General features: G+C 45.9%; 2 protein-coding genes across 2 annotated transcripts; one reads left to right on the forward strand and one right to left on the reverse strand.

Annotated features, from left to right (window-relative positions):
- Positions 1 to 62: 62 nt before the first annotated feature.
- LOC307237401 (uncharacterized protein) lies at positions 63 to 9828 on the forward strand (the record flags this gene model as incomplete). Its single annotated transcript, XM_080010114.1, has 2 exons — positions 63 to 326; positions 8719 to 9828. 2 exons carry the CDS (start codon positions 63 to 65, stop codon positions 9826 to 9828), a joined length of 1374 nt encoding a protein of 457 aa, XP_079866240.1.
- Positions 9829 to 13822: 3994 nt separating this feature from the next.
- Positions 13823 to 18080, reverse strand: LOC307237185 (keratin, type I cytoskeletal 13-like). The gene is made up of 8 exons (XM_080009851.1): positions 17563 to 18080; positions 16662 to 16744; positions 15718 to 15874; positions 15225 to 15386; positions 14925 to 15050; positions 14693 to 14767; positions 14285 to 14430; positions 13823 to 14192 (listed from the first exon to the last, which is right to left on the reverse strand). The coding sequence occupies exons 1-8, from the start codon at positions 18037 to 18039 to the stop codon at positions 14135 to 14137; spliced, it is 1284 nt and encodes a 427-aa protein (XP_079865977.1). The 5' UTR covers positions 18040 to 18080; the 3' UTR covers positions 13823 to 14134.
- Positions 18081 to 23115: the final 5035 nt, after the last annotated feature.

Genomic DNA, 23115 nt, shown 5'->3' on the forward strand with positions numbered 1-23115 from the left:
TGCTCTCGGCCGACTGCACCACGCCCACGCTCAGCTCGCTGGCAGACGAGATCGCTGAGCCCATGGTGATGCTGCCGTACGTCAAGACCGAGCCTGAGGACCCCGACCTGGAGCCCATCCGCACCGTAGACCTGTCGGAAATCCAGCCGCTGTCCACCGCTGAGCTGGGCCAGGACCAGATCAAGATGGAGATCAGCGGGCTGGACTACATCAAGTCGGAGCACCACGGCGGCCACCACCTGGGACCGTTCCACCACTCGGATGCCACTGAGCTGGACTACAAGTCTCATTACGAACCCAGCCTGGTGTTCGACTACATATCCCAGGTAAACTTGGGCTGTATGCTGGTATTTTTAAATAATGCTGTCTTCAAAATGTCCTCCTATTTAGTACGCCTGAAACCATTTAATGAAATGTGCATCAAAGGGTATGTGACGTGTACCAGGATGACATACTACAACCGGTGAAATATCCTAGTACGCAAACATTGTACACAATGCCGGCAAGCGTATCCTACGATGCATTGTGATAATTCCGCTTTGACTATCACGACAACCAAACCGTGGAGTAGAGCGGGTCAGTCCAAAGCGGTGGGCGATACCGTTTCAGTGTCGTCATCAACTCGGAATGTCCTGAAAGGAAGTGGCGTGGCTGTGTGATGATGTAGTCTGTCTGAAAAGCCATTGGGACGATAGTTTGTGTGGTGCGTAATTCACAACTTCAGATGCAAAATGTGTCAGCATTTCACAACCCAGAGTTTTAGCGCCAACTTTACCCTTGCACACCTTATATAGTTAAGGCCTCATGAGAATGTGTCCCTAATTTAATCAATATATCTCTTGCAGGTTGTGCCGTAGAAAAAAAAAATGATATCCTCAAAAATACAAAATATATATACTGGAAGTTGCCTTTAACCTTTGGCACATCTGGTGAAATGCCATGTAGAAAAGTGCATCTTTGTTTGTTGACCTTGTATCTTGGAGATCCCCAATATGGGATTGTTTTTTTACAAAAAATCTCCCCGTTTTATGAGCCACTGTCAGTATCCTGTGTAGAGGCAGAGTTATACAAAGATGTGCCCACATGAGACAGGAAGTTAGAGTGTTGTCTTCACATCTCTAAGCGTTGGATGAACCCACACGTCTTCTGTGGGTGGAGCATGTCCCTCTACATCCTGTTGAAGGTGAGAGGTCTTCGTTTGTGCCTCTGTGTACAGTAACGATGGAATGGATTGTTTTGACAGTAATTTCAAACTTGCAATTGTCAAATCGCTGCCAAATGAACACTGGGTACAGGTGGAAAGGAGCAAAAGCAAGAGTACACTTTGTCCAGGATATATCATTGCCAAGGGATTCATAAAAATGTCTCCTAAAACAAACATGGCTACTTCCTCCTGACTTGCAGACACTGTTATTTAGACTCTTTAGATTGTGCAGTAATTATTTTAGAAGCACCCATTAATCCCCAAAGGGCACCTGGGTTGGTCAGCCCATGATTCACAAAAATCTATGGATAAAACAATACGTACATTACATTTTAAGAGGACGTAATAATTGCCAACAACAATAATAAATACATTCATAAAAAACAATACCAATAAAAGTCCATAGTGTTATTGGGAGATTTACCAGCTGAATTGCTGCCCGTTTTTCTTGATAAGTACTTTTTTGGCCTTGCTATGTCACGTTTATAAAAAAAAAAAAAAAAAAAGGGGAGGGCGGGGGGGCGGTCAGATTTTGTCCAGTGAGTTGGCTATAAAAGTATGTAAATTGAGAAGGCTGTGGACCCTTCACACCTTTTTAAATTAGCCATCCATTCACCTTTTTTCTTACCTACTTAAGAGCTGGAGCCTTCTAAACTTCCTACAGGCGTGAGGCAGAGAGACATACAAAATGGCACACCAGTACATCACATGGTCACATACTTACCCCCACAATTCACCCCTATAAACAGTTTACAGTCCACAGCTGGCCCAGTTCGTTTTTGGAGGTTTGGGGAAAGGCACACAAATACTGGGACATAGATCCAAACTCTGAGAGTAATCAAATCCCAGGCAGCCTGTGCTGTGAGACAGAAGCACAACCTCCTGCACCACTTGTGAATATATCACTGCCCAACTGATTTGCACGAGCACATTTAGGTAAACCCTTACAAGGTAGGGTTCAAAACCAACACGGCACTGACCGCAGGGTGGAGGCAGCCGCTGTAGGAAATGCAGGTGTTGTATCCGACCATGGAGATGGAGCTGAATCATAGGGACCACTCTCAATTTACCGGTCTATAAACATTTCTACCTTCAGATATGGTCACACGGTTTGAGTAGTGACCGAAAGAATGACATCGTGGACACAAGCAGACGACATGAGATTCCTCCTCAGGGTGGTTGGGCCGCTGGAGGTGGTTCAGGGATCTGGTGAGGGTGCTTCCCTTCAAAGGTGCAACAGGTTAAGTCCCACTAGGAGGAGAGCCAGGGAAGAGCTAGGAAGCACTGGAGGGGGGATTATATCTCCCAGCTGGCCTGGAAAGCCCCAGGGATCTCCAGGAGGAGCTGGAAGGAGTAGCCAGGGAAAGGGGGGCTGTGTGCCGGACTTCCCCCGTTGCCGCTCGACCTTGATCTGGAAAAGCACTTCAGAAGATGTAATGGGGGGGAAATGGATGAATAGTGCATTTTAACCGACCGTTATAAACCAAAGGTATGGGAGCATTGAAACATCTCATCCTCCACGAACTGAATTTTCTCACCTGAAATTTCTCATTCATTAGACCTGTCTCGGTCATTACTATATCGACTTATCGTACGATATATGGACATGACCTCCAGTAATTTTTCTGACCTTGATAATTTCACGCTTTAAGACTTTAAGAAGAATCCTCCTGAATCGCGGTCTCCTCCTTATCTTCTGGAGTTTTCACAGTGACCACGATCACAGTCCCTGGCTGAGTTTTATCTGCACTAGAATCCACGGTGGTGCCACTGTTATTTATGCAGGAATTTACGATCAAAGTGGCTTTCTGCTGCAACATCAATCTGTTTTTTATATCCGTAACTGCTCTTATATTTTTAAACTTATGGAAAACATATTTGGAAATGTCTTTGAACAAAAGTGCCAGCTAAATGATGTAATGTAGCCAAAATGTTGTACGTTTCAAAGTTAATAAAAACACGTTATGGAAGGAATGTCACGATTCACAAATGCATATAATGCAACAAATACAAATGGGGAAAAAGATCAATAAATACGGCAATCTATGAATCTGTATTAAGGTTGCCGTCGCATCAATGGCAATAAATTGTCTTAAAATAAGTAATATACTTTAAAGCAATTATTTCTAGGACAATATATCGTCCAACAAAAGTAGTTATGGTGACAGGCCGACAGCTCCTGATCTGTTTTGCCGTTTCATTGGAGAGTCACTACGCATTTACACCACTGCTCGACACTCTCCCGTGTTACGAATTAGCAGTCTCAAATAAATATAAATCTTATATTAAGTAAAATAATTTTGAATTTTGATGAAGTGTTTAATAAAAATGTAAAATTGTAAAAATCCTTGGAGGGGCTGCGGCGCGGGGGGGCAATTTTCATTTTCAAATCCCAATGACCGAGGTATCGGTATCGCGCAAGCGGCGCTCCACGGTCCTATGAGGTTCAATTCCATCAGGGGTTCAATGCCAGTTTTGACCACTTCATTTCTATGCCCTATAACTTTTGGTTGTTTTTTTATTTATATCCTTTGAATTATGAAACAATTTTTGTCAACGTTTGTAAAGCCCTTTTTGTACAGTAAATTATTCAAAGTTTCAAGTTGCTTTTGGAATGCGTTTTGAAAAGCAGCACAGACTGCCGTGTTCAAGGCATCGCTACCTTGGATGCAGTGACAATAATAATAGTAGTAATAATAATAATATAATAATAATAATAATAATGATGTCAAAATATTATTTACAGATCACTGGAAAGTCTGGGCATGGCAACCCTTATAAATGCGCTTGAATTGCACCAGCTCTCTGCAAATGATCGTGCACAGCTGCCTTTTTTAAATTTATCTTGTGGTTCTGCACAATTACCACCAGCTCTCTGCAGATGGTAATAATTTCACTCTCACTGCGTGTGACTATTAGCGCCGGTGTTTGTGAAATGGACGTTTTTTTGTTTTTTTTGCAACGAGGCTCATTTGCATAGAAGGGGCCAATTTTGCACCAAGTGTATGAATAATACCTCATTTAAATACACGCAAATAGAACGGGTGCACCGAGAAGCTATGCGCTGGCAGCGCAGCTAGCGGTGGAACCCGCCATTTGCGGGTGCTTTGTGAATTAGACGCCTGCTTTTCTTTTATTTGCACCGGTTTATCAGCCACAAAAGCCGCGCAATCCAGGGCTTTTTCCATGAGCAGCACTGGTGCTCCCCACTGGAAATTTAGGACCACTAGCACAAAATTTAGGAGCACTACTGAAATTGAGACGCAACGCATTCATTTTTTTTTCCATCTTAACTGTATTACTGATAAATGCTTTGGTAATGAATATGCAACTCAAATTACAATGTGCTGCTTTGTTTTCAAGTAAAAAGTCACAAAAGGAAGTAGTGCTTTAAAAGAAAAAAAATCATTAAATTAAATAGTGCTTGTTCATTTGTTGATTTATAGGCACCAAATAAATTTATAAATGTAAACATAACCCCAACACAACAAGTTAACAAGGAACCCCCTCTCATATGCCCCTCCTAGCCCTCCCTTCAGAGCACATCTCCCTGAGCTACTCGGGCTAGGCAGCTCTGAAGGCCAACACTTGTAGTTCGGCCTTCTACCGACCTTCGACCGAACCACATGCGTACAGCCTCACACTCCTCAACGCTAGTTACCTCAAGACTTATTCTAATCAGGTCCTCCACTGTGTCCACACTGTGACCCTCTGACAGCAGATTTAATCCTCTTCTGTGCTGAGAATCCCCTTTCACACACAGCAGAGCCCACAGGGAGGATGAGCATCAAGTGCAAGATGTAGGATGTTCGACAAAGAATTTATTTCAAATTAATTAATTTATGAACTAAACCCATTTGTCCTTTATTACTTTTCATATATTTCCACATGTTAACAAATAACCGACAGTTATCGGCGTTATCGGTAGTGAAAACCTCCTCTTTTACCTGATTGGCTGAGCGACCATAATGTGACATTGACTAGCGGCGCCGCTGTCTTGCTCGAGTCGCACGGGAGAGGAAAACGGCGGCGCGTCGTGCAGAGGATTTCAAGCGGCGCGCGCCAAACCCTAATGTTTAGTGAAGGCGCATGTGGCGGCGAAGGAGCACCGGGGGGCGGGCAGAGAGATATATATATATATATATATATATATATATATATAAATAAATAAATAAATAAAGCAGCTCGGTCATGGCACCGAAATCTGTGTAGTGAAGGATGTTTAAAACATCCCACGCATGTTCATGTTTTCATTCAAAGTGTGCACGGAGAGGAGGGGCTTTTCACAGACCGTGTGTGTGTGTGTGTGTGTGTGTGTGTGTGTGTGTGTGTGTGTGAGAGATGCGCACAGCTACAATAAAATGGGATTTTACCAATTTTAAATAGTAAAAAAAGAAATTGAACATCAATCGACGATATTTCGCCACGAATAAATCGATGTATTTATCAATGTATTAAACACTGCGAGAGCCTCAGCTCTCCATTTAACACCCACAGAGACACCAATTCTCGCTCCCTCCTACTGTTTCACATGATATACGGTGATTAAAAAAAAAATGTAAACGGTCCGCGTATTTGCAAGTCACGCTGGTGCTCCTAGTTAGAGAATTTAGTCACACTGTCCAAAAGTGGTTGCAGTCTGGAGCCCTGCAATGGCTTTGTGAATTTGCCCCTGAGAATAGGTGTTGAACCAAAGGCCGCACCTGTATTCTGCAAACTCATATCATAATGTATGTGTTGACACAAATTGGGTGTGCTCACTATTAAAACGACAAGATTCGTTTTTTTGTTTGTTTTTTCCACAATGCTTACTATTGTCGGTGACATTGAAGGTCACTACCGACTCGAGTTACAGTTTTCCGAGTTCCCGTGGGACACAGCATCACTCCCTGCTGTCTCTCGACCCGATACAAACTTGGCAGCAGCCTTTACCAACGATGGCTTGTAAAATATCCTCCGTGTCTTCTTTAGTCCTCCCAAAGAACGTCTCCTTTCCCCCCTGTGTTTCTCTGCAGAGCACGTGCGATTTTCAGTAGACCCTTCTCGCGATAGCACAACGAACAGGTACGGTATATATATATGCTGAAATGGGTCGCCAAATAGACTTTAGCGGCTAATATACCTGGGCGGTCCGCCCAAGTAAACTCTGTGTGGAAAACACTGCATTTATAACCAGATATTTTGGGGGGCGGCGGGGCACATAACAAATCCTCACGGGCCAGATGTGGTACGTGGGCCGCCTGTTGAGTAAGTATGAACTACACAGAAGTGACAACTGCTGACGACTCCAACATTCCCGACTATGTTTAGTTTCTGTAATTTTAACTTTGATTCAGAGTAACTGATGATGACAGGTGCGGCACACCAGCCATATAGCTTCACAAGACACTCTGGCTTTTACTGAACAAACCGAATGAATTTGTGCAGTCTGAGTTGTGCAGTTAGCATTCTATGCATCACTCCGTTCCCATCACAGGAAGACTGTTGGTTCAGGTGATGCCTGATGGCGATGCTGGCCGCTGGCCAGGTGTCAAGTAGCCCATAATTTGCGGCGTTTCTGTTTGCCTCGAGAGAAACCAATTATGCTCAAATACTTTTACATATAAACTATCAAGGTTGTTTACGTACAGTACGTGCGAGTGTCACAGTTGAAGTCTTAAAGTTTTTCCATGCGTTTGTATGCAATGAGTCGTCTAGTTGACCCCCCCCCCCCCTACATGTTCAGTGCCGTCATGAAGTCGTTGGAGAGGAAACCCTGTTTGAGAATAACTGATGCATAACCGATGACGATCGTGCACTGCTCCTTCTGTGGCACAAGCAACACCTGTCTTTATATCTCTGCCTTGATTGACCCTAATTCACCTTCCCTGTGTGTGTTATTGAGCAGTTTACCGTGCGCAGGTTTTTCCATTTTAACCACACTTCACCGGCTTGTTTAACAAATATGTTGTCTGCCTCTGGTTTAATTGGTGAACGGTTGCCGTCGTTTGGTTCTGCGCCAACTCTAAAGCCCTTGATTGCTCACGGTGGGCAACCAGCAGTACGTATAATGAACCACTTTCTAGCTTATCCTGAAGATTTTCCAGCTCCCGCTGTGCTGGTGTTTTTCCCAGAGCCATTAGCTGACTGCTGCAAATCCTTTTAAAGCCGTACCTACTTACGGCTGAACTGTGTTTAAACGGCAGGAATCCACAACAGTGCTCTCTTACAGGCACTCCAGTATTCTGCTGAAAAAGGGAGGCCCTTTCGTCGAGCTACAGGATTTTGGAACTTTCAGCCATGGTAATACCCGTAGCTGTAGAGCGGTTCTGTTCATTGTAATGTTTCGATACTGATTTTGTTTTCTTTTCCCCATAAGGTTTCCCTTCTCTCGCCGACTGAGCGCTCGGTGTCGGCCTTTCATCTCGACTGTAAAGGTCTTTTGAGGCTGTAACTTGACCTTGTAAATAAACTTGCTCGAGTCAAAGCGCATTTCATTCAGCAAGCGTAGTAAATATTTTTTTGGAACCATGAATGCCCCTCACAAAAACCTCTGGTGACCCCCCTCGCGAAAGACCCGGAGTGGAGTTGTCGAGCCGGGACCGGACATCAGAAATCACAATTTGCGAGTGTCGTGATGCGTTTAAAACGGCCCTCGAGGTTCTATTCCAGAAGTTGCTGTGGCTGGTGTGATGGTGTTGGGTTGAGGCAGCCACTGTGCTCTACATGGAGACGTATTTATTGAAAACAGGCCTTTGGCACTGACATTTATGGAAGTTGACAAAACACATGCACTGTATATGGAAAATGAAAACTCCACGTATCGTCTGCCGTTACCTGCCGCTGACAACTTCATCTACCTTTGCCCCAAGCTCTCCGGCCATCTCAATGTCGGATGAAGTTAAAAAAACCGAATCCAATTTGTGTGCTTAACGGGACACTCTTTCGCTTTCTTATATATTGCTCAGATTCAGACAAGAAGGTCTTTACAAATTTCGGTGTCTGGTATCAAGACAGTGACGCTCTGCCTAGCTCCTGTGAAATTAGGGAAACACCTTTCAGCGTCTCAAGAGCTGAGTTACTGTGAAAATTTAAATGCAATGTGTGAAAAACTGAAATTTAAGCAAAGCATCATATAATGATTCCTTTCATACATGACATGTAACTCCAAGTGCTTTTACATTAAAAGCAAGTCCAATAGTAACAATCAAAGCAAGCGACCATTCGTGTTTTACGTTGAGTATAAATAAAAACAAGATCTTCGCTGTGTTAAAAGCACCAACATTGAACTATTCTTGACGCATTAACCATTGGTCTATCCACTGGGTGCAGTGATTATCAGCTGTGATGCTCAAGTGAACTGCAATGCCATCAACAACTCAGCGGACTGAACTGGCAACCCTGACTGTTCTATTGCTAAGTCGTGCCATGAAGCATTGTTGAAAACTTTTTATGACGGTTTTAGTGGTTTTGAACGGGTCTGAATCCGAAGAGGTTCGAAATTGTCACTCATGTGTTTGTGATCTTTTTTCCAGGTCTCCGACACTCTGGAGTACATCAAGTTGGACCACCACATGGACCTGCACTGTTACTACACCACAGAACTGGGTTCCCTGAAGTATCCCGATTCCAACCTCATGTCCAGCCACCTGCAGCGCTCTGAGCTGCACCACAGCGCGCTGGAGTCCATCCACATGGCCGAGCTCCGCACGGAGCTCAACAAACTCCGCCCGGACCCCATGCTCATGGACGGCATCGGGAAGCTCGACCCAGAGTTCGGCGGCGGCGAGGGTCTGTACGAGCTGCAGCCCCGGGATGCGTCCAAGCCCTCGGCCAACGGGCAGGGTGGTGCTGCGACCGCCAAGAGCCAGAACCCAGCGATGCGCAAAGCCCGCAACATGCAGGGGGAGAAGCCCTTCTCCTGCACACAGTGCGGGAAGAACTTCAGCACGCTGGGCAACCTCAAGACCCACCAGCGCATCCACACTGGAGAACGCCCGTACTCCTGCTCGCAGTGCGGCAAGAGCTTCGGGCAGGCGGGGAACCTCAAGAGGCACCAGCTGATCCACACGGGCCAGAAGCCGTACGTGTGCGCACACTGCCCCAAGGGCTTCACCAAGGCGGACGACCTGCGCTCGCACCAGCGCCTGCACACCGGCGAGCGGCCGTTCTGCTGCACCACCTGCGGGAAGAGCTTCGGCCAGTCCAAGGAGCTGAAGGCCCACCAGCTGAGCCACACGGGCGAGCGGCCGTTCTGCTGCCAGCACTGTGGCAAGAGCTTCACCAAGGAGATGAGCTACCGCACCCACCTGCAGATCCACACCGGGGAGAAGCCCTTCAGCTGCTCGCAGTGCGGCAAGACTTTCAGCAACTCGGGCGTCCTCAAGACACACGAGAAGATCCACACGGGCGCGCGGCCCTTCGGATGCACCCAGTGCGGGAAGAGTTTCGGGCGTCTCGGGCACCTCAAGGCGCACCAGCAGATCCACACGGGGGAGCGGCCATTCGCGTGCCCCCACTGCGGGAAGACTTTCAGCCAATCCGGCCACCTCAAAGCACACGAGCAGATCCACAAGCGGGAGAAAGCCGACACGGCGAGCACCTGCAGCAACGAGAGCAGCACTGTGGGAAACGACAGTAGCTAAGAAACGCACCGTTACCCTTTAACCTCTGTGGGGGAAAAGTATTATTCCTGTTTTTGTTTTTTTTTGTTTTTTTTGTTTTTTTTTATAAAAGCTATATATATAAATATATATAAATATGTTTTTTTTCCTTATGACTTTCATACAATTTTCATACTTTTTTTTTGCGCTCTGCATTGCCTAATGTATGTGCGATGGGTCCATTTTGACTGATTTGCTCTTATGCAAGTGTCTGTGTGTGTGTGTGTACATGTTGTGTACTGTGTGTGAGTGAGTGTGTGTGTGTGTGGGGCGGGTGTGTGGGTTATTTGTGTAACTGGTCTCTCTGGTCTGTCTGAACCGTCTAGAGGTGAAGCCCAAATCATCATTTTATAGGACCAAGTATGAGTTCTTTCTCTTTCTTTACTTAACCAAAACCAAGCACCAATCAGTTGATGACCAAGTTTAAGTACTTGATTATTTTTAGTACTTTCAATACAGGGCACCGACCTTTAACCGACCAAACTGTGAGTACTCGTGTACTTATCAACAGCATCACTAGTCAGGGGTTGACGAAAGCTTTGAGAAGCACTTGCCCTGAGGGAAGGTATCATTTGTTTTATACCAACCTGAAAAAAGAAATGTTACTTTTTACGTTGTTCACTTAAATGAACAAACTCACTTAAGTTCACTTAACATGCATAACTGCCAACTTCTTAGCCAGCGTTAAAGTATATGGAGGTATGGAACAATAGCACAGATGTACGGTACTTTTTTTTATTAACAGCATAACTTAACATTTATGAACAAATAAATGATTTGTCAAGTCAACATTGGAACGGAATGTTAAATGATTGGGGTTTATTGCACCGTTACAACTTGCATTACGCCTAAAAATGGTGCAACTGTCTGTCAACTCAAAACTATTAAAAAATGCCTCAATTAAAATATTTCCGATCATATTGTTTGTAGCTTTATCCCATTTGTAATGAATGTGCTGCCAACATTTACATTTCTGTAAATCTTCCTGTATCAACCAGTGCATTTTACATTTGCAGAACAATTAGTTAAGGGATTGTGTGTGTACTGTACGCTGTGTAGTTCAACTGGATTAACCTTCATTTTTGGGCACATGCTCCCACATATTATAGCGAACCAGAGTTGAACACAGAGGCTGTAAGTAACATTAAAAGGAAAACAAAAACAAAGCTTCTATTTTTACTTTTATGGGACGAAAATTGTACCGGCCGTCCCACGAGCCACATTCCACTTCCAATCGCTGGTGTCAACCCCTGCTAGTACTTAATTTTGAGTACTTGTCATACGAGAACTTATTTTCTCAGTACTTGCCAATACACAATGCCAGTATTTTTTTATTTTTTTTTGTACCGACAAAAAATAGTTGACGTGTGGTCTTATGTGGACAAAGTCTTTATATGATTACAGAATGAAAAAATAACTAGATCTTTACAACTCATTTGGTTTGGTGTTGAGTCTAAACTAAATCTGCCAAGGAGCTCAGATGAAGGCGCACACTGTTGCAAAGGAATTATTTTCACGACTTTTTGGAAATACTGACGTTATCTTGATACTAGTGGTGAGTCTTTTGCAAGATATTGTCACCAGTTTTTTTGGAAAAAAAAAAACTCTTTTGGAAGCAGTTGAGAATGTCAATATTTTAAAATCTCAGTATTTTACTAAATGACTTTAAAAAAAAATGCAGTGCATAACGTTCATCTTTTTTTTTTTTCTATATTCAGTTCATGTATTGACTGTCAGTTACGCTGTAAAAAGTGATAAAAGTATTCGTAACGCGCACATTTGTCTGTCAAGAGATTAACTTGTTTGAATGACATTACGTTTTTATTTTATTTCCTTTCACTTTTTTTTTTTACAATTAAACAAAGTGGATTTCATGGGTAAACATCATTCCAGCAGCCTGCTATTCCCGCCCTATTTCAGGGGTTATACTGTAAGCGGCTCTACTGACACTCCGCATCTCATCCAGACCCAGGATTGCTGTGGTGCACCGCTGGGTGGGAGGCACCACCTCCACCTCCACCCCTGTCCAGCAACTGCTCACTATGTTTAAAAAAAATAATAATAAAAAAAAAAAAAAATCTATTGTAAACATGTAATTCCTAAAAAAAATTTTAAATAAATGAATAATAAAAAAAAAAAAAAAAAAGTATCATGTACTGGAAAAAAAAAACAATTAAAGAAACTAATCAAAGCATTTTTTTTTTTTTTTTTTTACTCTTTTTCCTTCGGGGGCCTTCGAAAAACGAGGTCAGAAATGTATGCACAACCGTTTTGAGTGTCCCAGGAATAAATAGGATTGTACGGCGAAGACGGAGCTGATGTTTCGAAACATTCTGAACGCGTCCGTCCTTTTCCTGCGCTCTGCTCACCTGTCCCTCGTCCTGTGCTCACCTGTCCCTCGTCCTGTGCTCACCTGTCCCTCGTCCTGTGCTCACCTGTCCCTTGTCCCAACCACTTGGACATGATGACTCATGGATTGGGGGAATAAAAGAGTCAGCTATAAAGCCATCCGTCACCTCGAGCAGGCGGTCCTGCGTTCGTCCTGTATGATGACGGGTGATGAGAACCTGATAGAAAGTTCAGAAACATAACGCACCTTTATTTATTTTTTGTTTATTTTATTTCTTTTAACTCCCCTCACCCTGTACCGCAAACAATCCAGCTGAACGTCGACGCCCGTCGTCGCGAAATGAGCCGCAACGCCGGTCGCGGCCGCCGCCGGCGGCAGCACCGGGCGGGCGGGCGGGCGGCACCGGGCGGGCGGGCGGGCGGCAGCACCGGGCGGGCGGGCGGCAGCACCGGGCGGGCGGGCGGGCGGCACCGGGCGGGCGGGCGGCAGCACCGGGCGGGCGGGCTGGTTCGGTCCATTCGCGCAGCGCCGACGGCCACGAACCGGAAGTGACGTCTGACGCGCCGTGACCGCGCGGGAGTCGTCAGGGCAACCCCGCGAAGGGCGACCGTGAGCGTCGCGGGGTCGCGCCCGGCGGGACATGGACGAGGACATGAAATGTTTTTCGTTGACGTCTCGTCGGAGCGTTTTTCTTTGCGTTCACGGCGGACCTGCAACAAACGGACAAAACGAACATGGCAGACGTTCAGACGTCGTTGGCAGGTTAAAAATTGCAAATCGTACACATCACCCATGCGACAGTCATTCATTAAGGAAATATTTTTTTTTTTTTTTTTTTATTACATGGACATGTATTTATATTGTGTAGAACCCTGAAATGGAGTTCTTTCGTTTAGTTTGAGACGCACATCCATACCTGTCGCCAGTGAATAGCTTCCAATTAGCACCTTGGAAGGCCTCCCTCTCCCCATCGAGGTGGCTGGTGTACGCAGGACCGGAAATGACGTCGGCACCCCGAGTCCTGCCGTGCCAGCGCTAATTGGCGACGTCATGTTTCCAATCGAGCTCTAATCGCCGAGTCGCTCGTCTAGTGAATGATGTGCGAGATTTTATTTGGTGCGACTCACAATGAGCGCGATGGTTGTCCAGCGTGGTCGTCAAACCATGAAACCACTTCGTATTTTCGATTCCCATTGAAGGTGCGGTGGGACTACACTGCCCCCTTCCGGTGGCGAGGGGGTGTGGAGCCAGCGGTTCCCAAACGGTGGCTCTTGAAGGAATAGCAGGGCGTCCTCAGCAACATGAAGGAAAGATCTGTCTAAGTTATTCGATGCAGTATAATGTTATGATGAAGTTTTTGCATATTTATTTCAGGAAATTCATAAACTCATCACTAACTTAGTGAATTCTGTTGTTGTTGTTGTTGTGAGAGTTGTACTTTTTGGCAGCAAGGTTTAAGATAAGTGTTATGTTTGTGTGCTTTGATTTCCTCTAACTACGCCATGTATACGTCATGTGGTTTGTTTTTAGTCCGGCCAGCCTCTCCCACTTCGAACCCCATCCCATATGACAGAGAAACAATAAGAAAAATTGAGACAAAAGATTGGATTTTTTTTCGTAGTTTCATCATTTTTATTCCACCGACCACCAGACAACGAAAGAGTGAGTTTCAACAAAGGTCTGCATACAGGTTAAACCCTCCACATGTCGGGAATTAAACAAAGAATTTGAATGTAAAGAGTTTAACTTCTGCTGAATTGAATGACTGTTGCTTTGGGGAATAAACAATATGTTAGATTATAGGTTTAATGACAGACTCTTGGTTTGGGGGAAAAAGGTCAGTTCAAAATCCCGGGTGTGATTTTGAACTCGTCTCCAGATCCCGGTTGGTTGGTTGGTTGGTTGGTTGGTTGGTTGGTTGGGGACTGGTCAGCTGGCTCAGGACTCCACCTCTGTAACCGTGGTGGTGGTGATTGTCTTTGATGAGCCGGAAAGACTAGAAGAGAGAGAGAGAGTTATGTATAAAGAAATGAAAAGTTCATTCCTTCACGGTGGTATTCACGAAATTGTAGTTTCTCCTCCACCCACTCGCTGCCCTCGCCGTCCATCAGCCTCCTGTACTCGCCAATCTCCATCTCCAGTCTGGTCTTGATGTCCAGCAGTGTCTGGTACTCCTGGCCCTGGCGCTCCAGGTCGGCCCTGAGCAGCACCAGCTGCTCCTCCATGCCGGACACCTGCGGTCACACATTACAGCCGGTGGGACGGCGCTGGTTTCTCAGCGTGCTGTGGGATGTAAACATGGCCGCTTGGCTGTCCTGAGGGGCTCTAGAGATTAGCTTAATGGAGACAGCCGTGGAGTCCTTGCTTTGCCCAATGGTTGGGTATTTGGGAATACGGAAAGGTTTTTTGTCGGCGTCTCCTTTACACTATGTAAGTAGTGCTTCGGGTTGGACTTTATCTTTTTGAAGTGGACGTCTCAATGAGAGTCTGACTCACCTGCATCTGGTAGGCAGACATTTGCATCCCGTAGCGGCTCTGTATTTCTGCCAGCGTGGATTCCAGAGACGCTTTCTACAAGGAGACACATTTAGGGGCACAGGATCAGTACGGGGCCGAAGAAGACACATCATCGTGGATATTCCCATTGGGAGTAAACCGGGCCACAAATCGTTCCTCCGCCGTGTTTCACCCACACATCACATCACCACCAGACTGGACTGTGTGTTACCATGCTGAGTTGTGACTGTAGCTCGATCTCCAGGGCCTGCAGCTGGCTCTTCACCTCCTTGACCTGTGACGTGGTGGACTTCAGGGTGATGTCTGCCGTCTCTACCTCCTTGCTGATGACTTCACTCTGGCAGAGAAACAAGGAAACAAATCAGAGCAGGGAAGGAGGATCGGGAGGGACGTAACTACAGGAAAGAATTACATTTCACCCAAGTCTAAAATGTGGCCTATTTATCCTCTTTAGCCGAACTTTTATGAACTAAACTGTTGTCGACTTATTTCGCTGTTCCGTGGCGCCTACCTTCGCCTGGAACCAGGCCTCCAGCTCCCTCTGGTTCTTCTGCGCCACAGTCTCGTACTGCTCCCTGATCTCGGCCAGAACCAGCGTCAGGTCGGCCTGTGGTGCTGCGTCCACCTCCACGTGCACCTGCCCGCTCATCTGGGCGCGGGCCGCCAGAAGGTCCTGCGGGAGAAGGACGCGTTGAGGTTAGGAACCCCCGTGTGTCCAGTTCCTAGGGCGGACGGACGGGGTTTGAAACAACCCCTCCCTGGCCACCGGCTCGGCCTTGACCCCCTGCAGGGCTTACGATGCGGTTAAGCTGTTGAGTACGAGCGCCCCTGTACCATTTGGCACACTATGTTGTTTTGGAAGTGTGGATGACAGATATGAACGTGTGAAATTGTTTGGGAGAGTAACAGAGCGAGCACTGAGGGGAGGGGGAGCAGCTCTACAAAGGTGATACAGTAGCACGGTGCGGTGTCGTTTCAGTAAAACCATGTCATCGCAGACCGACCTCCTCGTGGTTCTTCTTCATGAAGAGCAGCTCCTCTGTCAGACTGTCGATCTGCATGGTGAGGTCGGTCTTGCCCAGGCCCAGATCTCCCAGCAGCATTTTCAGCCCTGCCATGTCTGCCTCCACTGACTGACGCATGCCCAGTTCATTCTCATACCTGGACCCGGGGAAGACGGATACAGGTTGGTACTGTGCAAACGGATCAAATCCAGCGGCGGCCGCATGGCGACACTTCCAGGGGCAGGTGAATTAGAGGTCCAACCCTGATGTTTAGTCCATAGCACAAATACAAAATCATGCGATAGCAACTGTAGATTGTCATTTTTATTTTAGTGAATGGTGTGTCTCTATTATAGGATGTGTTTTTGGCATGAAAAATGCAGATAAAGGATTTTGAAATGTACGGAATGTCAGATCTGCATGCTCTTATTCTGCCAGGAGGGGGAGGAACGTCGTCGTGACATTCCCGCTCCCATCAACACCGTCACCCATCCAAGGGATTTGGATTCCTTTCTTTCTTTTTTTTAAATCTTTTCATTAATTCGTCTCTCTCCCTCCATTTGTTTCTCCCACAATGAGTGACTCCTCCTAGATATTATACTGGGGTTTTTTAAACCATTTTTATAAGTGAAAAAATTAGGTGGGACTTGGGGGCAGTGGGGAGGAGAGAACTGCAATCACTTTGTGATATCTTCCAATAAATGTCCAACATAAAGTTTACTTACAGACGAAAGAATGTCCTTCCTTTTCAAAAAGCTGTGTGTGTGTGTGTGTGTGTGTGTGTGTGTGTGTGTGTATAATGTGTGTGTGTGTATATATATATATAATGTATGTGTGTGTATATATATAATTATTATTATCTTTTTTTAAGAGACCAAAAATGACTACTGTAACTTAAGACAAAATAACTTCATTTTAGTAAATACAGTAGTGAAATTACTTACTTGACTCTGAAATCGTCCTGTGCCAACTTGGCGTTGTCAATGTTGAGCATGACTGTTGCTCTGACGGTGAGGGCGTCCTGGATCTGAGACACACACACACACATTAAAATTATAAACTCAGGCATCAGGGTGTTATTCTATCCTCAGCTGTTTAGAACAAGTTAACATTGAATTACGCTTAAAGTGCAACACTTTTGGGCCAACGACAAAACACCCACACAAAAAAAACCATGATGCACAGAGCTTTAATCTCCAGGTCAAAGGCATTTCGGCAGGAAAGGGATTTGGAATTTGAACTTGAGACCATTTTTCGCTTAAAAGCATCTTTGCAGGTGTTTTATTTATTATGAATTATTATTATTATTAATATTAAAATACTACATGTAACATGTACATGTATTTATTGATCAGACACTTTTGTCCAAAGCCACTTACATGAGAGGCTAGTAACAATTTAAGCATTCATCCATCGTTGGAGCAGCCTTGAATAGAAGGGCCAGAGCCCGTTTCTAAATTCAACCAGATACAAGGTCAAGATGCTGTAAGGAATCAGAATCAAAGTTTTTCTTATTTTATTTAACGATATGTTAGTGCAATATGATTGCCTACTCATAAGTACTGATGTCTCCTAAGTGCAATATGTCAATACAACAACTTTAAATGAATTGAGTCAACAACAACTAGATTATTATAATTATTTGGTGTTGTTGATGCATTGATCTTTTTGTACCTATCTGTTGTTCCAAATTCCTTGTTTGGCCAAATGGTCTATTCCTGTCACTTCATGCAGCAAAGAGAAAGACAGTAAATTATGTTCTAGCAACTGAAGCCCATGAGAAAGAAACTCACTCTGACATTAAAGCTGTGCCCGTTTCCTTCCCATCATGCCCTGCAGCCTCACCTTTCCCTGCAGTTCTGCGATGGTGACGAAGAAGGCGCTGTAGTCCCGGGTGGTGGGGCCTGTCTTGCTCTCCACAAACGTCCTGATCTTCATCTCCAGCTCAGCGTTGGCCTTTTCCAGGGCGCCCACCTTGGCCAGGTAGGTAGCCAGGCGGTCGTTCAGGTTCTGCATGGTGAACTTCTCGTTGCCGATCACACTGGAATCCACATCGGCCCCGCCGCCGGCGCCAAACCCGAAACCTGCACCGGACCCCGCACCGAAGCCGAAGCCACCCCCGCGACCGCCGCCGCTGCTGGAGGAGTAGGACATGGAGGATCGGTTGGACCCGGAGCCCACACCACCCCCGTACATGCTGACCGCGCTCCGTCCAAAGCTGCCGCCGGCGATGCCACCGCCACTACCGCCGCCACTACCGCCCACAGACATGCGGGAAACACCGCTGGTGCGGAAGCTCCTAAGGGAACTGGTGGAGGCCATGGAGCTGGAGGAGGTCTGTCGGTCTACCCGGCCTGGAGAGGTGAGGAGAGATGGAGTGAGGAGGGAGAGAACCAGCTTCCCCTTTTATGGGAGAACCTGACGGATAGGTGTGTCTGTGGGTGTGTGTGGGGTGGGGGTTTGTGCGACCAATAGCTCCATTCATTTCGGCTGCCCCAGGCTGTGTGATAAAACCGCTAGTAATCCCATATTAAACCTGTTAATTGATAAAGATTAGTATTTCTGTGGGCTTTGCATACTTCCCTGACATATACCACTTCAACATGTACAGACCGAGTCCTTCTCTCCGAAACACTCCTGATGTGGGGAAGGGCTCATGGCAACAGGGCATCAGTTCAGTTTGTCATGTTGGCATCGCAGCCTCCTGGCTCAATGCGGCATGCAAGCTATGGTCTAATAAAAACAGTGTGAAGTGTATTGTGTGAAAAATTTTGACAAGTTTGTTTTATAGGGTCAGACTGTTAACATATGACGTTTATTCTGATGCCAATCATGAAAATGACAAAGCTGGCACCTGTCAGTAGCCACCTTTCTGGGAGCGCTCTGAGAGTGAAGTATGGCAAACTAATCCCCAAAACGGTAGATTTGACATCTGAAGGTGAAGCTGAATGTTTCAGTGCCAAGTACAAGCTTTAGCATGACATGCCCTCAATTTGTGTGTGTGTGTGTGTGTGTGTGTGTGTGTGTGTGTGTGTGTGTGTGTGTGTGTGTGTGTGTGTGTGTGTGTGTGTGTGTGTGTGTGTGTGTGTGTGTGTGTGTGTGTGTGTGTGTGTGTGTGTGTGTGTGTGTTGCATTTAACGTCTGCAGGTGTGCACAGGTATGTACATATTCAACGATCAGCCACAACATTAAAACCGCTGACAGGTGAAGTGAATAACATTAACCATCTCGTTCCAGTAGCACCTGTCGAGGGGTGGGATATATTATTATTATTATATTAGGCAGCAAGTGAACAGTCAGTTGATGAAGTTGATGTGTTGAAGCAGCGTAAGGATCTGAGCCACTTTGACAAGGAGCACATTGTGATGCTGGACGACTGGGTCAGAGCATCTCCAAAAGCACAGGTCTTGTGGGCTGTTCCTGCTATGCAGTGGTTACTACCTACCAAACGTGCTCCAAGGAAGGACGACCGGTGAACCGGCGACCGGGTCATGGACGCCCAAGGCTCATTGATGCACGTGGGGAGTGAAGTCTAACCCGTCTGGTTCGATCCCACAGAAGAACTACTGTAGCACAAAGTAGTGAAAAAGTGAATGTTGCTATGATGGAAAAGTGTAGAACACAGTTCATGGCAGCTTGCTGCGTATGGGAGCACTCAGAGTGTCCATGCTGACCCCTGTCCACCCCCCCGTCAGAACTGGACCATGAAGCAAAGGTGGCCTGGTCTGATGAATCACCTTTTCTTCTACATCATGTGGATGGCCGGGTGTGTGTGCATAGTTTACCTGGGGAAGAGATGGCACCAGGATGCATTATGGGTAGAAGACAAGCCGGCAGAGGCAGTGCGATGCTCTGGGCAATGTTCAGCTGGGAAACCTTGGGTCCTGGAGTCCATGTGAATGTTACTTTGACACGTACCACCTACCTAAACATTGTTAGGCGGGTCAGAGCTTGTTTGGCCGCCTGAGGGGGACCTACACAAGGCAGATGGTTTAAATATTGTGGCTGATTGGTCTAGATATAGCCTCACGTGTGTTCACAAGATTGTGCCTGCATGTGTGAAATCCACTGTGCATGTGTGTGGAATTACTGTATGTGTTTTACCAAGTGTTTGAGCACGCCTATGCATGCATATGTTTATTGGTAGTAAAATTAATAAATCAGTTCACTTATGACAGATTTTGCTTAATTGTCTTTTGAGTTTTTGGGTGTGTAGTGCCGAAATATGCCTCAGCTAAAACGGAGCCCGAGGTAAAGAAGTGACATCGAAACCACAGTGTCGAAACCATTCTGCTTCGCTTGCGCCAAACACCTGCCTCCACAAATGAAATTCACTCAGAATTGATGTTATCTATATGGCCTAGGAGGAAAATCCCAAACTCTTCCATGCAAAGGCAATGTGCCAAGTCATTTAAAGAGCTCAAGATTCTTCGGGGAATTAAAGCAGGAACTAATGACTAATGGGAGTGAATGACAGTCATCCCCTGTGTGTGTTTTCAAATAGTATAACTTCCATCATGGTGGCTGGTAAGAGTTATCAAAGGTGTGACCGGGGTTGCATCATTTAGAATGTTTACAGCACATTGCATCTTGGGCATTTAGAGGACGCTGATTCAGAGTGAAACAGTGGAATATGAGGCAGTTGCTTTCAATTTACATTTCAATTTGCTTGTTGTTGACAACATAGACACTAAAGTTGGTGGATATCATCTGTTACACTGACATTTCGGAATAATGGCTTTGTTAAAATACTGTGAATGGAAAAGGGAATTTGTGGGTTTTTCCGTGTGTGTGTGTGCATGCATGTGAGTAGTGTTGTGAGTTGGACTCTCTGAGGAATGCCCGCCCTCAAAACAGCTCTTGCCTATAGGCTTTTATTTATTTATTTTTTTGAGTGACATATGGCTGAATTAGGAGCAGCGGCTCCACGTTAGCTGCAGGAGGGATGCATGATGAGACAGGGAGGAAGGGAGATATCGACTGGAATGTACAAGTTCTGTACGTTTCCCCCAAATACTCTATAGGTGGGGAGAGAAGTAAATCACGTCAGCTTCAAATCAAAGTACTTCATGTGCTTTACAGTATGTGCTTCAACATGCTGCCTCGTGCACAAGGGGCGAGTTTAGAGGGAGTGCACACAGGTATAATTTCATTCGTTTCACAAGCTGAAGCACCTATCAACTTGGGTCTTTTTTCCTTTGTATCTTGATCTCTGTGTTTGGGAATTTATGCATTTTAAGGTGATACTTTTTTATAAGTTCTCTCGTTTCTTTATTTTTTTCTTCTCTCGGACCTTAAACAAAGCTTGTAGTTCCAAAAAAATTTGATATAATGCTATTTTATAAAGTGTATATATATATATGTATGTGTGTGTGTATTCATTCCTTGCAGGTAAAAACCCTGTTGTAGTCAATACTCTATGAAGTATGTCTAATTGCGTTGCTCCACTATGAACCGTCTGCAGACCATGGCACCACACAGCAATCGGTGCACAATGAACTAAATACAGTAAAGTGCAGCATTTTATAATTGTGACGTAAAAGTCTCCGTAACTTAATATACTTAAGTAAGTACAAATACCTGAAAATGTACTTTACTTATTTTGAAATTAAATTCTGAAAATGTATTTCAGGACCCGTTTAAAAAAATATATGTATGTGTCGTTTAATTTCAAATCTGGTGTTTACTGACTCAAAATGGAGTTGATAGAAATAACTCTAGTTTTCGCAATTTTATTTATTTATTTTATTTTTTTGGTTTTGTTTTTTCACAATCCTGCAATTGTGGCGAAAAAATACACAAGAAATGGTGACGGTGTAGATTGCCTTTTACAACAATTATTCAGTAGTACAAGTGGTACAGGTGTAATATGGCCCATATTCTTTAAAGATGAAGAACGTTGTTTTTTGTTTTTTTGGGTTTTTTTTTACCCTGTGCTGTAAACACAGAATGGTTGTCATTGCATCTAGGACAGAGTTAGTCTGCAAGTGGAGTTCAAGCTCTCAACCTGCAATGCAACTTTTTATTAATTCTTAAATCATCAACAACTGCTGTAATAACGCTGTCCTGTGGACAACCTGTGGGATGACAAGAGCTCAGTTTTTGGTTATAGAGAACTACCACCAATCACTACTCCAAGAGGGGGAGAATCACCCAGGTGAGACAAATAAACATAAAACCAAACAACATTTACACAGAAACATAAACATTGGATGACATGTATTGAAAAGCAGTTAATTAGGTACAGGAAAACTAGAACTACAACTGGGAACGTGGCCTCTTCCTGTCATAGTCATGGCAGTAAATGAGGGAGGAGAGGAATGCAACCAGGAGGGTGCTGGGGTGCACTCCAAGCAGGTGTGGTGGTGTGAGCGTGTGTGTGTGTAAGGTGTCTACCGGTGAGTGTACATGACTTATCCTAATTGGTTCTGGTGTATAAGGTCGGTATTATGTCGTGGTGCCTCCAAGCAGCGAAAAGGCCCCGGAGCTCTGCAGTCGCATAGACACTCTATAGCTGCAGGAAAGCCCAGGCCACCCTGCCTTGTGGCCACAGAAGACCCCCAGGCCCCCAGAGAAGCCGGAGGGCTGTTGAGCAACCCTCACGCCTGGCCGCGAGTAGCATAACCCAGTCCCTGGGAGCACGAGGTGACCCCGCATCCCAGGGATGAACATATACAACCCACCCCAAAGTGCGGGCACAAGACGCAGCCGCAGGCACCAGGCATTGACCCTGGGCCCGGATCCAGGCCCCGCACCGACAGTCTGACACCCCTTTCAAACCGCCTGCCCCGCAGGCAAGCCAGCAGGACCCCCATGCCCACCCACGGCCCACGTAAGGGCGAGGCCTGCCCCACCGCAGCCGACCAGACGCCCCACTCGGCGTGAGCGCTGAGTGCCCATCCACGTAGCAGAGTTTGCTCAGCGTGGGGCACCTGGATGTTAGCCCCCCCCACCCCCCCCCATCCCGATACCAGCAGGCCGCCAGGGCCCTCCACCACCCCCGCACCTGGGACGTCTGAGCAAAAGGCCAATAGCTGCCCTCCACACCCCAACCCACACCTGCAACAGCAAGCAGCCCCCCCAGGGGCCCCAGAAGACCCCCATCGGCGCTCTTTGCAGCCCTGCCAGATCGCAGCATACCTTAAGCCACCAGGCGCAAGCCCCCAGGACTCCAGCCCAGCCTGCCACCTTAACCATGCTCCCACACCGACCCGCCACCCAAGAAAACACCAATGCTCAATGTGTGCTGTTGGCTATTGCGGTTAAAATTGCGGGGTTGTGGGTGCAATTTATTCAGGCGAACCCAAATCCCTCACACCCCTCCTGACCCGCAGACTCTGATCTGGTGGAATGTTGTTTGGAGTAGGATTGTTGTGCGAGTGTATGTGTTCTAAGCTA

Source organism: Zeus faber (genome assembly GCF_960531495.2).
Source record: "Zeus faber genome assembly, chromosome: 11".
NCBI classification, from domain to species: Eukaryota; Metazoa; Chordata; class Actinopteri; order Zeiformes; family Zeidae; genus Zeus; species Zeus faber.

Coding starts and splice junctions, on each gene's coding strand:
- LOC307237185 (XM_080009851.1), bottom strand. CDS start 18,039: ATGGCCTCCACCAGTTCCCTTAGGAGCTTCCGCACCAGCGGTGTTTCC. Junction 15,387..15,717: donor TGAAGAAGAACCACGAGGAG/GTCGGTCTGCGA, acceptor CTTCTCCCGCAG/GACCTTCTGGCGGCCCGCGC. Junction 14,431..14,692: donor TGTCTGCCTACCAGATGCAG/GTGAGTCAGACT, acceptor GTGTGACCGCAG/GTGTCCGGCATGGAGGAGCA.